This window comes from Chiloscyllium plagiosum, chromosome 40 (genome assembly GCF_004010195.1).
Source record: "Chiloscyllium plagiosum isolate BGI_BamShark_2017 chromosome 40, ASM401019v2, whole genome shotgun sequence".
Classification (NCBI taxonomy): Eukaryota; Metazoa; Chordata; class Chondrichthyes; order Orectolobiformes; family Hemiscylliidae; genus Chiloscyllium; species Chiloscyllium plagiosum.
The window spans coordinates 24206557-24219657 of record NC_057749.1 but is presented as its reverse complement, the minus strand read 5'-3'; the positions used below and the strand labels follow the sequence as shown (position 1 = coordinate 24219657).

General features: G+C 45.4%; 1 protein-coding gene across 5 annotated transcripts in view; it reads right to left on the bottom strand.

Annotated features, from left to right (window-relative positions):
• The window catches only part of tpm1 (tropomyosin 1 (alpha)), a 46985-nt gene that overhangs the window by 22565 nt on the left and 11319 nt on the right, over positions 1–13101 (bottom strand). For 3 of the 5 annotated variants that reach the window (XM_043680597.1, XM_043680596.1, XM_043680598.1), the window contains 4 exons: positions 6472–6605; positions 2663–2780; positions 1461–1531; positions 913–1066 (listed from right to left, as the gene is read on the bottom strand). In XM_043680597.1, the coding sequence (XP_043536532.1) occupies positions 928–1066; positions 1461–1531; positions 2663–2780; positions 6472–6605 (462 nt within the window). In that variant the 3' untranslated portion in view covers positions 913–927. Of the gene's footprint in view, positions 1–912; positions 1067–1460; positions 1532–2662; positions 2781–6471; positions 6606–13101 lie in introns of those variants that run through there. The other 2 variants (XM_043680599.1, XM_043680600.1) reach the window with 1 other exon arrangement.

Sequence of the window (13101 nt, the reverse complement as noted above, 5' to 3'; positions counted from 1 at the left end):
CACAGACACAGACACAGACACAGACACAGACACAGACACAGACACAGACACAGACACAGACACAGACACAGACACAGACACAGACACAGACACAGACACAGACACAGACACAGACACAGACACAGACACAGACACAGACACAGACACAGACACAGACACAGACACAGACACAGACACAGACACAGACACAGACACAGACACAGACACAGACACAGACACAGACACAGACACAGACACAGACACAGACACAGACACAGACACAGACACAGACACAGACACAGACACAGACACAGACACAGACACAGACACAGACACAGACACAGACACAGACACAGACACAGACACAGACACAGACACAGACACAGACACAGACACAGACACAGACACAGACACAGACACAGACACAGACACAGACACAGACACAGACACAGACACAGACACAGACACAGACACAGACAGACACAGACAGACACACCATTTACAAGCCAGGGAATGGGGTAAGAAAAAGAGAGAGACAGAACAAGACAGACAGGAGTGTGAAAGAGAAAGCAAAGGAAAGAAGGAAAAATAGAGGAAATTTAACAAAACAGCTCTTACAGTGTGTACAAAAAGGTAACCTTAAAGCAGCTGATGCCTTCAGAATTGACTCCAGTTTAATGTGTCAAATAACTTCTCACCAAGAAAGGAGGGAACAACTTCAAGAGGGAAGTCCAGAAAAGTGAGTTTACCAAAGGAAAGGGAGTTGTAAACTTTTGTTAAAAGAATCAACTGCTTTTAGGCCACGGCTGAAGGAAACAAAAACAAGATAAACAAAATAAAGTGAAGACTGAAAGTCCAACAGCAGAATGCAGAGTGGGCAGCAGAGGGAAAAAATGAGCTAAATCTTTCCTAAACACCATGGCACAACCCATTCCGCACCAGATGTGTTTAGATAGCACACAGTGGTGCGAGGGAGCAAGGCAAGGCCATAGAGTGTATTAGTTCCAGTACCTTGCTTTCTGCTGCTGCTAAAGATTTCAAGGTTTGGTCCATTATTCTAACCTCCTCTTCCACCTGGCGAGCCCGACTAACAGATCACGAGAATTGCACGTGGCCACACAGTAATGTGCAATGAAAGCATGCAGTGAAGAAGAGATAACATGTTAAACAAAAATCCCCAAAACAGACACAGCCATGGACATTTCACATCTGGATGTGTTTCATTAGTGCTTTCATTCTTTGAGTACAGGCTTTGTTGAAATCTGATTATGGTTTCTAATGATTCATTTCATAACCAAAAAAAGGTCACATTAGAAATGGTATTTTTCCATAAAACACGATGAGATTTGCAGTCACTGTCCTCAAAGATTTGATTCTTCCAAGTGGCTTTGCACAACATGTTTCTAAGCAGGTTTTAATGCTTGGCTTTTAAAGCACATTTAGTTTCACACACAATGCACAGCAGTGGAAACAATACATACGATTCAGAGAGTTCCGCCCGCTCCTCAGTCCTCTCCAGGTCACTCTCAATGATCACCAGTTTACGTGCAACCTGGAGATAAAAAACACAAGCGTGAGTTTCGGCCAAGGTCTGAGACATTATGAAATGAGTTCTCCTCGAAGACAGCGTGTGCAAGTTCAGTGAAACAGAAACTTATAAACGTGCCCCCTTACAAATGGGCCCAGAAAGAGGTGCCCATTGTACCTATACTAGCTCACTGGGCATAACATAACAAGCATAATTAGCCCAAACCATTCATCCATCATCAACCTTGCTAACAGTTCTATGTCCATTTCTCTACACAGGGAGTTATTATTGAATCTGATTCCACTCCCCTTACAGGCAGTGCAATCCAGATCACAACAGCTCACTGCATTAGAGATCTCAGCTCCTGTCCAGTTGGTTCTTCCAAACCAGTTATTGTTGTACTTTGCAACCAGTGTATAATTAATTATACACTCACCTACATCTACCAGGGACTGAAAATACAAGTCCAACAGCATAATCAGCAAGCACTAATGTCCAAAACTGTTCAAAGGTGCAATGGGTCAACCACTGGCTTGTTGCCACTGGGACCAGGATTGCTAGCCAACACAGATGGAAATCCCCCCTGTCTGTTGACTTTTAAGAGATAGGACACTAGATAGAGGTTTAAACAGCAGTATGACCCACAGTCCAAAGTGGTTAGCACTGCTGCCTCACTGCGTTAGGGACCTGGGTTTGATTCCTGCCTTGGGTGACTGTCTATGTGGCGTTTGCACGTTCACCCAGTGTCTGCGTGGGTTTCCTCCCACAGTCCAAAGATGCGCAGGTGAGGTGGATTGGCCATACTAACTTGCCCATGTAGTGTTCAGGAACACACAGGCTAGGTGGGTTAGCCATGGGAAATGTGAAGCTAGAAGAATGGAAGGTGGGGTCATCTGGGTGGGATGCTCTTCAGAGCACTGGTGCAGACTCGAAGGGGCAAATGGCCTTATTCTGCACTGTGAACGCTAACCCCCTCTAAAAATATTCCACATCAGAAGGGTTGGCAAGACAGCTGATGTAGAAAATGGAAAAATATCATGCTTATTTTTGGATGGGCATGAATTCTAAATTTCCTTCATTCCAACTGCAGGATTATAAAGCTTTCGGCCCTGGCATCATCTTCCACACAGAGCAGGTGCCACGCAAAAGACCAACCTCTTCATACTTGCGGTCAGCCTCCTCTGCAATGTGCTTGGCTTCCTTAAGCTGGATCTCCTGCAGTTCCATCTTCTCCTCATCCTTCTGGGCCCTGTTCTCAATGACCTTCATGCCTCTGTACGAGAAAGGAGAGCAAAATAGCACAGATGAGCGCAGAACTACAATACATTCCCATTGTTGGTGCCATTGTGCAATGGTCAATCTTTCCTAACCCCCACCACCAATCTTTTCACCAATGCAACTTTGGAAGAGGCTTCCATTTCATTCTCAGGGAGTCTCATCATCTTGGCTTTGATGGGACATTGGGGAAAAAAAACAATTGTCTCTGGCCTGGCCTTTGCACAAGATGGGTCAGCAGACACCAATTCCACCCCAGTTAGTCAATCCAAACCATTATTACCAATGGTCTCAAACTTTCATTATTAACATTTCCCCTCCCATTGAGGGGGGAGTCAACACAACACTTCTTAATTTCCTCCTTTATACAGAGCATAAAAATTAAAATCAAAAAGAGATACTATTGTTGAGATGCTCACTGATTATTGTACGATGTTCAGCACCATTCACGGCTCCTCAGAAATCGTAGCAGTCCATGTTCAAATGGTTTAGAGGGATATGGGTCAAATTTCAGTAAACATGGCTAGTTTAGTTGGGAAACTTGGCCGGCATGGACAGGTTGGACCAAAGGGTCTGTTTCCGTACTGTATGACTCTATGACCATGACAAAGATCTGGACAATATCCAGGCTTAGGCTGACAAGTGGTAAGCAATATTCACACCACACCACACTCTGACCATCTCCAATAAGGGACAATCTAACCACTGCCTCTTGACATTCAATGGTGTTACCACCACTGAGTTCCCCAGTTACCAACACCCTGATGGTTACCATGGACCAGAAACTCAACTGGACTCATCACAAACTGCAAGAGCAGACCAGGAGCCAGGAATATTGCAATGATGGACTCATCACAAACTGCAAGAGCAGACCAGGAGCCAGGAATATTGCAATGAGTAACTCACCTTCTGACTCCCAAAAGCCTGTCCACCATCTACAAGGCACATGTCATGGAATAATCCCTACTTGCCTGGATGGGTGCAGCTCTGAGCACTCAAGAAGCCTGACACCATCAAGCACATAGCAGCCCACTTGATTGGTGGTGGAGGCAGTGATGTAGTGCCAATGTTCAGTAGTGGCAGTCAGTATAATCTACAAGATGCACTGCAGAACATAGAACATAAGACATTACAGCACAATACAGGCCCTTCAGTCCTCGATGTTTTGCCAACCTGTGAAACCAATCAGAAGCCCACCTAATCTACACTATTCTATTTTCATCCAAATGTCTATCCAATGACCATTTAAATGCCCTTAAAGTTGGCACGTCAACTACTGTTGCAGGCAGGCTGTTCCACAGTAGTAATTCACCCAAGATCTTTAGACAGCACCTTCCAAAGCCATAACCACTTCCGCCTTGAAGGACAAGGGCAGTTACATGGGAACACCACCACCTGCAAGTTCCCTTCCAAGCCACTCACTATCCTTGACTTAGAAATTTATCACAGTTCCTTCAGTCACTGGGTCGGAAACCTGGAATTCCCTCCCTAAGGGCATTGTGGGTCTACCTGCAGCACACAAATTGCAGGGATTCAAGGAAGCAGCTCACCACCACTTTCTCAATGGCAACCAGAAACGGGCAATAAATGTTAGCAACAACCATGTCCCAGGAGTGAATAAATAAAAGAGATGGTGATCAAAGCAGAGACTTCCCTCATACTAAGCCTTATGTTTACAATTTCAACCCGAGCAGGCAGCGTCCTACAGTGGGGTCCAGGGTAATATTCATAGAATGGCGGTCAGCACAGGTACTTGGGATAGAATGGCTCAAAGTAATTAACCCCTAGGGTGTAGCAATGATTAGACAGGTTAACAGCACAGACAGAGTTGAGCACAAAAACAAATCTTCATCACTCATTTTTACTTCAGCAAGCAGAACCACTGGGGAAGAATTGAAGAAAATATACAACTGGTTTTCTAAAACAACCTTCAAAGCTAAGCCTGCTCTTTTGCCAACCATGGTAGCAGACTGGAAGGGGTGAAAATGATTTTAAAAAGATAATTTCTAAAGACTTAGTCAATAATAATGCCACTTATAGTCATAGAGATGTACAGCATGGAAACAGACCCTTTGGTCCAACTCTTTGAGGTATTTTAGAACTTCTAAGCATTGCCTTTATAGGTCAATGTGCGCAAAAAAATGGTGAGTAACATAATCCTCCAACATCCTTCCCTCTTTTAAACATTACCCTCATTCCTAACATGGCACTGATGCCAAAGCGGCCATCCTTGTTTCTCAAAGACTGGATGATATGATGATGTTAAAGAAATCCAGCTAGGTCTTCTCACTTGCTAACACAAGCAGGCAGAAGAGGATGGAGAGCAGAGCATCATAGAAATCAGTCAAGATACCCAATAACTGGTTGAGCACGTGATTACAACATACAAGTCCCTCCCCAGCGAAAACAAATTAACCTTCCACAAATGCTAACAAGAAAGAACCACCTCCAGGACATGTCCAGATTTCTGGCTTGGCCACATGCATCGCAGGGTGGACAGGTGCCACTCGATGCCCACCATTTCATCTCGGGCGACTCAGCAAAATCTATCCCCAGAGACTGCCAGAACCCAGCCAGGTGTGGAACCCCAACTTCAGGGCAGGGTGTAGGATTTGAAGTGTGTAATGTCAGTTCTCCTCAAAATATTCTCGCTTAAAAGAAAAAGTGGAGTTTGCTGGAGAACATTAACCACCAGAACTTGCTGGAGTCTAATCCTTGAGAAAGCTCTTGGGAAATTCCCTTTCCCTATGATGGAAGGTGCTATATAACTGGCGGCACGGTGGCACAGTGGTTAGCACTGCTGCCTCGCAGCGCCAGAGATCCGGGTTCAATTCCCGCCTCAGGCGACTGACTGTGTGGAGTTTGCACGTTCTCCCCGTGTCTGTGTGGGTTTCCTCCGGGTGCTCCGGTTTCCTCCCACAGTCCAAAGATGTGCAGGTCAGGTGAATTGGCCATGCTAAATTGCCCGTAGTGTTAGGTAAGGGGTAAATGTAGGGGTATGGTTGGGTTACGCTTCGGCGGGTCGGTGTGGACTTGTTGGGCCGAAGGGCCTGTTTCCACACTGTAAAGTAATCTAATCTAATCTAATCTAAAGTAATCTAATCTAGTAACATTGTTGTGCTTTAATATCAATAAAGCTAATTAAATTTGTTCCCAAATGATTTTTAATCTAAGGAACTCTTAAAAGGGTCGTTACCATACGTTCATATTTAAAAGACTGCAGCTAGAGATTTGCACGTGTTGGTTTTGGGTGCTGTGGGTAGTGTCTCTGCCTCAGGACCAGAAGTCCTGGGTTCAAAACCAACTCGGCCAACCAGGTGGAGGATAAACATACAACTTCTTTGAAGATACATCAATGGTCAGCAGCAAAAACAGGAGAATCTCCTGGTCGGCTGGGAGATGGACCAAAATGGAAGGTTCTACCATCGTTGCCAGAGTGCCGGGCAGTAATATGCATGTCAACATGCACGTTGCCATGGGAACCTGGACTTGTTGAGGGAGGCTAGGTGGCTGAATGGGCAGTGAGACCCAGATTTAAGGTGGGCTACTGTTTGATCCCATCCTGACTGGCAGCTTGCCATGCCCCCTAAGGGTGGCACCCTGGTCAGACCCTGGTTCGAGAATGAGATTGGCACGAGAGCTCAGTGATCCAGAGATAAAGGTTACGCTGGCAAAACCGCCCTCCTCACCTTTCACTCTCATCTGCAGCCTTCTCAGCTTCCTCCAGCTTCTGCAGAGCGGTGGCCAGGCGTTCCTGGGCCCTGTCCAACTCCTCCTCAACCAGCTGGATGCGTCTGTTCAGAGAGGCGACGTCTGCTTCAGCCTGGGGCGGGGAGGGAGGGAGGGCAGGAAAACAAACATTCAATACACAGGGCAAACACCAGGTGGTGCATGTCCACCTCAGTGAGAAAGACAAAAAAAAACTATAGATGTTGGAATTCATAGTAGACAGGCAGGAATCTGGAAGAACACAGCAAGCCAGGCAGCATCAGGAGGTGGAGAAGTCAACGTTTCGGAAGGGTTACACCCAAAACATCGGCTTCCCCACCTCCTGATGCTGCCTAGGTTGCTGTGTTCTTCCAGCCTCCTGTCCACCTCAGTGAGTGAGCCAGGCACCTTCACCATTCATTGCAAAATTCCTTCTCTCTCGAAATTTTCAACCGGGATTGTCCTATGCATTTGGAATGGATAAATACAAGATTATTTTTAACCCAGCCCACATTAACCCCCTAATACCAGTGAGAAACAAATTTCCCCTTTTTCTTTTTAACTCTCTTAAGCTACTTAAATAGAGGAGCTATCCAAGAAAACAATTTGATTTGTAACTTAATTATCCAAAAACAACCTTCAACAAATTTACTATTCAGGAGCCATGCAAGGAGTCCCAGAACATAACGCAAACTTAAGGCTGATCAAATTCAGCAACATTCTGATCCATCATTTCTAGTGTACACTTGCTAAAGTCATCTGGCTTTAAAGGGGGTCATTTCAGCAAGGCCAGCATGTCCCATTGTGTTTCAGAGAAAATTTCAGGAGTAATGAGATCTGGGCTGCATAAACCAAAAGGGTTCAGTCACAGGAAAGACAATTCATAGGAAGCAAATTCCAATGATTAAATCTCTCAATCTTAAATCTTGTACAGGGGCATTGACAGCACAGACACCAGGCATAAACCTTTGGTCTGAATGCCCTTGTTGAACCATCACACAAGACTATATGATTCAAGAGCAGAAGTAGACCATTCAGCCCACCTAGTCTGCTCCACAGTTCAATGAGATCATGACTGATCTGATAATTCTCATCTCCACTTTCCTGCCTTTTCCCCATAACCATCGATTCCCTTTCTGATTATGGCGGAACCGTGGCTCAGTGGTTAGCAGTGCTGCCTCACAGCACGAGGGACCCGGGTTCAATTCCCGCCTCGGGCAACTGTCTGTGTTGAGTTTGCACATTCTCCCAGTGTCTGCATGAGTTTCCTCCCACAATCCAAAGATGTGCAGGTCAGGTGAATTGGCCATGCTAAATTTTCCATAGTGTTAGACGCATTAGTTAGGGGTAAGTATAGGGTAGGGATCTGGGTGGATTACTCTTCAGAGGATCGGTGTGGACTTGTTAGGCAAAAGGGCCTGTTTCCATGCTGTAGGGAATCGATTTAAAAGGCATCTGGATGGGTATATGAATAGGAAGGGTTTGGAGGGATATGGACTGGGTGCTGGCAGGTGGGGCTAGATTGGGTTGGAATATCTGGTCGGCATGGACGAGAGATTGGGTTGGAATATCTGGTCGGCATGGACGAGTTGGACCGAAGGGTCTGTTTCCGTGCTGTATGACTCCAATCTAATCTATCTCAGCCTTTAGATATTCTTAATGACCCAGCCGTCTGCAGTAAAGAATTTTACAGTTATTATCCTCAGAAAGATTCCTCATCTATCTTGAACATGCAACCCTTTGAACCACCCTATCTCATCTCACCCCCAGCAAGACTTTGTTTTATTTTACTCCCTTGACCATATACCTAGTTTCCCCCACAGTGCATTGACTAGTTGAGGTGAAGATAATCAATGTGGTAGCAAATGCCATGCTCTCATCACTACCTGGGTAAAAAAGGGTTTCTTTTCAATTTAATAGAGACTATGACACATTTACCCCCTGTATTTTTTGGGAGTTGGGTGGGGGAGCATTGAACACCCTCCCATTTGTTCACTGAAGAACAAACAGGAGTTAAACATCAATTCTCAGCCACTCAGGGAGCTCTCTGCCTGAGTGCACTCCAAAGGCAATCCTACCACACATTTGAAATCAGTCTTTTCTTTTTTAACAAAAAAAAAACCCAAGAAGGAATTTTTTACTCTTTCAGGTCAACAATGCGTGTGCTGGGGCAGGAGAGAAGTCTTCTGCAAGTGGTGCCCCACAACATACAAGTGCCCACCCAGCAAAATGAAGGGAGGTCCAAAAGACCCAGCATCAAGTCCCATCTGCCTCAGGATTTGGAGATGCCGGTGTTGGACTGAGGTGGACAATGTTAAAAATGACACAACACCAAGTTATAGTCTGACAAGTTTATTTGGAAGTACTAGCTTTCAGAGCACTGCTCCTTCATCAGGTGGTTGTCAACTGATAAGGAGCAGCGCTCCGAAAGCTAGTGCTTCCAAATAAACCTGTTGGACTATAACCTGGTGTTGTGTCATTTTTAACCATCTGCCTCAGAGATGTATCATAAGCTCCTCCCTCCCAGCACCTCAAGTATGTATGAAACAATATTTACACAAGCAAGAAATGCCTTTGGTTTGTTTTGTGGACAGAGTTAAACTCTGATGTTTGATTTTTTTTTCCTATGCTACCCTTTAGTGGCTACGTATGTGCACAAAGATATTTTTATGAATAAGCACATTAGGATATTTTTACAAATAAGAACATTTTTGAAATTAAAAAAAGATGCATTAAAATAACAACAATAGGTACAGACTTCAGTGATTTTGCACTGATTTCTGGTCAGAGAATTCAGATTTGAGATTAGATTCCCTACAGTGTGGAAACAGGCCCTTCGGCCCAACAAGTCCACACTGGCCCTCCGAAGAGTAACCCATCCCTCTCTGACTAATGCAGCTAACACTTTGGGCAATTTAGCATGGCCAATTCACCCTGACCTGCACATCTTTGGACTGTGGGAGGAAACCGGAGCACCCGGAGGAAACCCACGCAGACACGGGGAGAATGTGCAAACTCCACACAGACAGCCACCCGAGGCTGGAATCGAACCTGGGTCCCTGGTGCTGTGAGGCAGCAGTGCTAACCACTGAGCCTCCCACAGTTTCCTACAACTGGACAGCCATTAAATTTATCTCACCCGCCAAAACCATTTTTCCCTCCTTGGTTTTTAGGTTTTTGATTTTTACAGCCCCGGGTGGTAAACGTTTGTTAAAATCACTCTGATGCAGTGATTGAGTTTTTTTTTAAAAAACGTGAGTGCACGCATGCACACACATTTCTTCTTAGGCAGTGTATCCCCTTAGCTTCCCTGAGCACTCAGCCTTGTCTCCTCCATCATCCCCCCCAAACCAGTGGACAATGTGCCCCTCCTTGCTGGAGTCACCACCCCTCAGTTTTCCAGATTGTCCGGAGATTAAGGATTAGCCTCCCAGGCGCCGATGTGAGGAAGCCAGGAGGAAAAAGAAATCAACCGGACACAAAGAAAACAATGATTGGAAATGGTCGAAGAACATTAGTAGCTCACAGAGTTATCAAAGTAGTCAAGAATGGTCACATGGGGCTGGATAGTGGGATCGGAGATTGTGTTCAAAGTTATAATCTCATTTCAACCATTGCATTTGTATAGCACCGTCAGAGCAAAATACATCAAGGTGCTTCACAAGTGCTTAATGGGAAGATTCTTGACTAATTGGGGGGGGGGGGGAAGAGAAGTGGATTAAACGTTATCAGAGATAGACTCAAAACTGGGGTTAAGGCCATAGTTAGATCTGCCATAATCTTGTGCAATGGTGCAGCAGGCTTGAGGGGCCGAATGGCCCATTATTCATATTTAGCTATGTACATCGGGTAGCAAGTCATACAGCTTTGGCAGATGACTGAGAACCCAGTCAGAAAGAGAAGTCCCAAAGGGTCACATTTGGGAGAGGAAAGCAAGGTGGAGGGGCACGGAGAAGAAATTCCAGAGTTTGGGACCAACTGAAGGCACGCCATTGAGTTGCAGTGATTAACAACAACAAAAAAAAAAATCAGAAAAGCTCACCGGGGCCAGGACTGGAGGAGCACAGAGATGAGAGGGACATGGGAAAGGAGAGGTCATGAGAGAAATCTTGAAAACAAGGGTGGGAATTTTAAAATCGAGGTGGTGCCAGAACACAACTGACTTAAGTCGAAAGAAAAAGAGAGCAGGGAATGGTAAGTGCGGGCAGAGTTAGAGACGACCTCAAATCAATGAGGTTGAGGGGAGGTCACCACAAGGGCAGTGACAAACACAGCAAGGGGTTTGGCGAAAGATAGGACATGAGACAGAAAGGCTGGACTAGTCAGTCGCTCCATTTTCTGCTCCATCTGAATTCATTTAAACCCCGTGGAGCCTTTGATCTTCTGGAAACAGCAATACATTAGATTCCCTACAGTATGGAAACAGGCCCTTCGGCCCAACAAGTCCACACTGACCCTCCAAACAGGAACCCACCCCGACCCATTCCCTTTATTGACCCCTGGCTAACATACCTAACACTATGGACAATTTAGCATGGCCAAGTCATTTTTGGATTGTGGGAGGAAACCCACGCAGACACGGGGAGAATGTGCAAACTCCACACAGACAGACAGTCACCAGAGGTGAGAATCGAACCCGGGTCCCTGTGCTGTGAGGCAGCACTGCCAACCACTGAGCCACTGTGCCTGACATAATTTCATGACAACTGGCTGGAGAAGTTTCCCCCCACCACTCCCATTTGCTGCCTCTGATTTTTTCCCCCCCTGAGGCTGATGGTTTAGTGTCATCCTTCCAGCTTGTTGCATCAGGAATGTGGAAACACATCCCCGGCACTCCCTGATGACAGCAATGCTGTCAGTTGCGAAATGTGCCAAGTTAAGTGACATTGTTAGAGTCAGTTCACACCCATCTCATTTTAGTCAGCCCTTGGTTGGGAAAGCTGACCCGACAATTGGGCCATTCAGCCCCTCAGACTTACTGCATCATTCAGTGCAATCATGGCTGACCGGGGTGGGGGGGGTTCGATCCACACTTGGTGAAATGCTGCCTTGATGTCAAGGGGCAATCACTCTCACCTCCTTTCTAGAATTCAGTGGAACATCCATATCATTTAGCTCAGGCCTAATCAGTGATAATTTAGCAATAGGCATAACTTCCTTGTCTTTGTATTCTAAGCCCTTATTTGTTAAGGCACTGGATCTCAGGGTTTTTTTTCCAAAAAAAAGTTCTTACCTTATCCCACCACCTTCAAAAGGATGGCCGAGCTAATCGGCCATTAAATTACAAAAGACACTGATCCTTCAAGGGTAAACACAAACAAACGTCAGCTTAATTTGGAAAGCTAGTCTCTTATCGGTTTAAAAAGAGTGACGATAAAAAGATCGATCCTTTCATTGTTCCTGCACAACCCAGAAAACCTTCATCTGAGGTGCATTTAGATCCCAATATGACAGTCTACTCCACAGGTGAGTCAAACAAAGTTACTCACACCACACCCTTTTCTCAAAAGCTTATTGTTACAAGAGGCTAAAGGTTAGTCTGGCTTCTGGTAGCTTTTATGATAGTCAGCTTCTCCCCACAGAGCAAAGTGCCAGCAGAGAACTCATTGACCATAAATGGCCTTTAAAACAGCATCACGCTTCAGCTAGAGAAACAAGCGGGGACCAGAACTCAGTGCCAACAATCTTTCAAGACTCCCACTTTAAAAGGCCAAGCTGTTTCATAAATGCAACTTGAATCAATCTCTCAGTGGCCGCTGTTAGTTATTTTAACGTACTGTGGAGTAACAGCATTCAAAAGGTATCTGGGAGAAACCACAGACAAAGCAGCACACCTACAAATATTAACCAACATGCTTTGTTCAGATGTTTTTAATCAACATGCTCTGAGTTGTTATGGTACATCTCTGGAGTGGATAGTATTTGATCCCAGGTCTCCTGGTTCAGGGGTAGGGACACTACAACTTACATTACAACAGCCTTATGGTTTGGTCTATTCTCCCTCCAAGACGACTCAACTCCTTCTGATCATCGTTACAATAAGCTTTTGTTTCCAATCTGCTTAAGCGTGACGTTCCTGGATCTGCACAACAACCAAGGTCTGAAATTGGGGGAATCTGCTCTGTAGACCATCTCCATGCCAGTAGGTCATTTGCCCAGAGGGCAGGTGCAGTATTGTGGTGAGAGAAAAGGAGCCGGTCAAATTACGAGATTAAAAAAAAGAAAATGCTGTAGAGGTCAGAATCCAAAAATAAAAACAAAAATCACTGGAGAAACTTAGAAGGTCTGGCAACATCTGTGGGAGGAGAGGTGCCGGAAGACTGGCAAGGTTGGCAAACGTGATGCCACTGTTTAAGAAGGGCGGTAAAGACAAGCCAGGGAACTATAGACCGGTGAGCATGACCTCGGTGGTGGGCAAGTTGTTGGAGGGATTCCTGAGGGACAGGATGTACATGTACTTGGAAAGGCAAGGACTGATTCGGGATAGTCAACGTGGCTTTGTGCGTGGGAAATCATGTCTCACAAACTTGACTGAGTTTTTTTGAAGAAGTAACAAAGAAGATTGATGAGGGCAGAGCAGTAGATGTGATCTATATGGACTTCAGTAAGGC